At 62.7% G+C, this 842-nt stretch overlaps 1 protein-coding gene across 1 annotated transcript in view; it reads right to left on the bottom strand.

Moving 5' to 3' along the window:
• Positions 1 to 842, bottom strand: part of LOC104493004 (ras-specific guanine nucleotide-releasing factor 1-like) — a gene marked incomplete at both ends in the record, with an annotated part of 9,494 nt that overhangs the window by 4,163 nt on the left and 4,489 nt on the right. Inside the window, one exon of the mRNA XM_010135617.1 lies at positions 746 to 817. Coding sequence (XP_010133919.1) covers positions 746 to 817 — 72 coding nt within the window. The remainder of the gene's footprint in view (positions 1 to 745; positions 818 to 842) is intronic.

An 842-nucleotide genomic window follows, 5' to 3' on the forward strand; every position in this document is an offset into this window, starting at 1 on the left:
ACCCCCCTTCTGGGGGGAAGGGAAAGCCGCCTCTGCTCCTTCACCAGCTGCAGGGAATCGGGCATGGCTGTGGAGGCCCAGCAGCTCTGCCTCTTCCTGAGCGAGCTGTGCCACTCACTCCTGCCCCTGGAAGGTCTGGTGTGCAGAAATGTTTGATCCTAGTAAACCGTGGACTCAGGTAAGCCCAGGCAGGAGGTCACGCCTTCCTTCAGCCTGTTCACACCGAATTTGCTCCGGCTCTGCCGCAGCTGGTTTTACACTGCTCAGACGATGGTAGCAACACCCAGGAGGTCACCGTGTCCGCGACTGGGGACGCTGGCAGTGCTGACCACAGTGACCACGCTGCCATCACTCCCTGGCCACCAAACACAGCAGCTGCCTCCAGCCCAGGCAAACATCGCTCAGGCTTTGCTGGCAGCAGCCTCGTGCCTAGGCTCTGCAGTTAAGCGCAGCCTCCAGTGGGATCTGCACCCTTGGCATCTCCCCAGCCTCACTTTGCCCACCTCAGCACTGGGGTGGCCCCCCAGAACAGCCTGCGGGAGATGGGCTGCGGTGCTGGTGGTGCTGGAAACCCCAGCAAAGAGGGTCCCGGAGTAGCTGCAACTTTGTCTTTTGAGACGCCCCATGCTCAGCGCCCACCCAGAGATGCACATGCTAACCCCCCCACCCAGCACCCACTTGTGGGGGCTGCCAGGGCCCTGGGCATGCCCTGAGGGGAAGCCACGGGTGGGTTAGGGGCACCTACCATCCTCGTCGGTGCTCTCCTGCTCCTCCACCAGTGTGCAGTCGATGAGGGAGATCACGCCGTTCTGCAGGGGTGCGAGTCGGAGTCAGTGGCAGGA

The sequence above is a fragment of the Buceros rhinoceros genome, unplaced genomic scaffold, assembly GCF_000710305.1.
Source record: "Buceros rhinoceros silvestris isolate BGI_N320 unplaced genomic scaffold, ASM71030v1 scaffold27244, whole genome shotgun sequence".
Lineage (NCBI taxonomy): Eukaryota > Metazoa > Chordata > Aves > Bucerotiformes > Bucerotidae > Buceros > Buceros rhinoceros.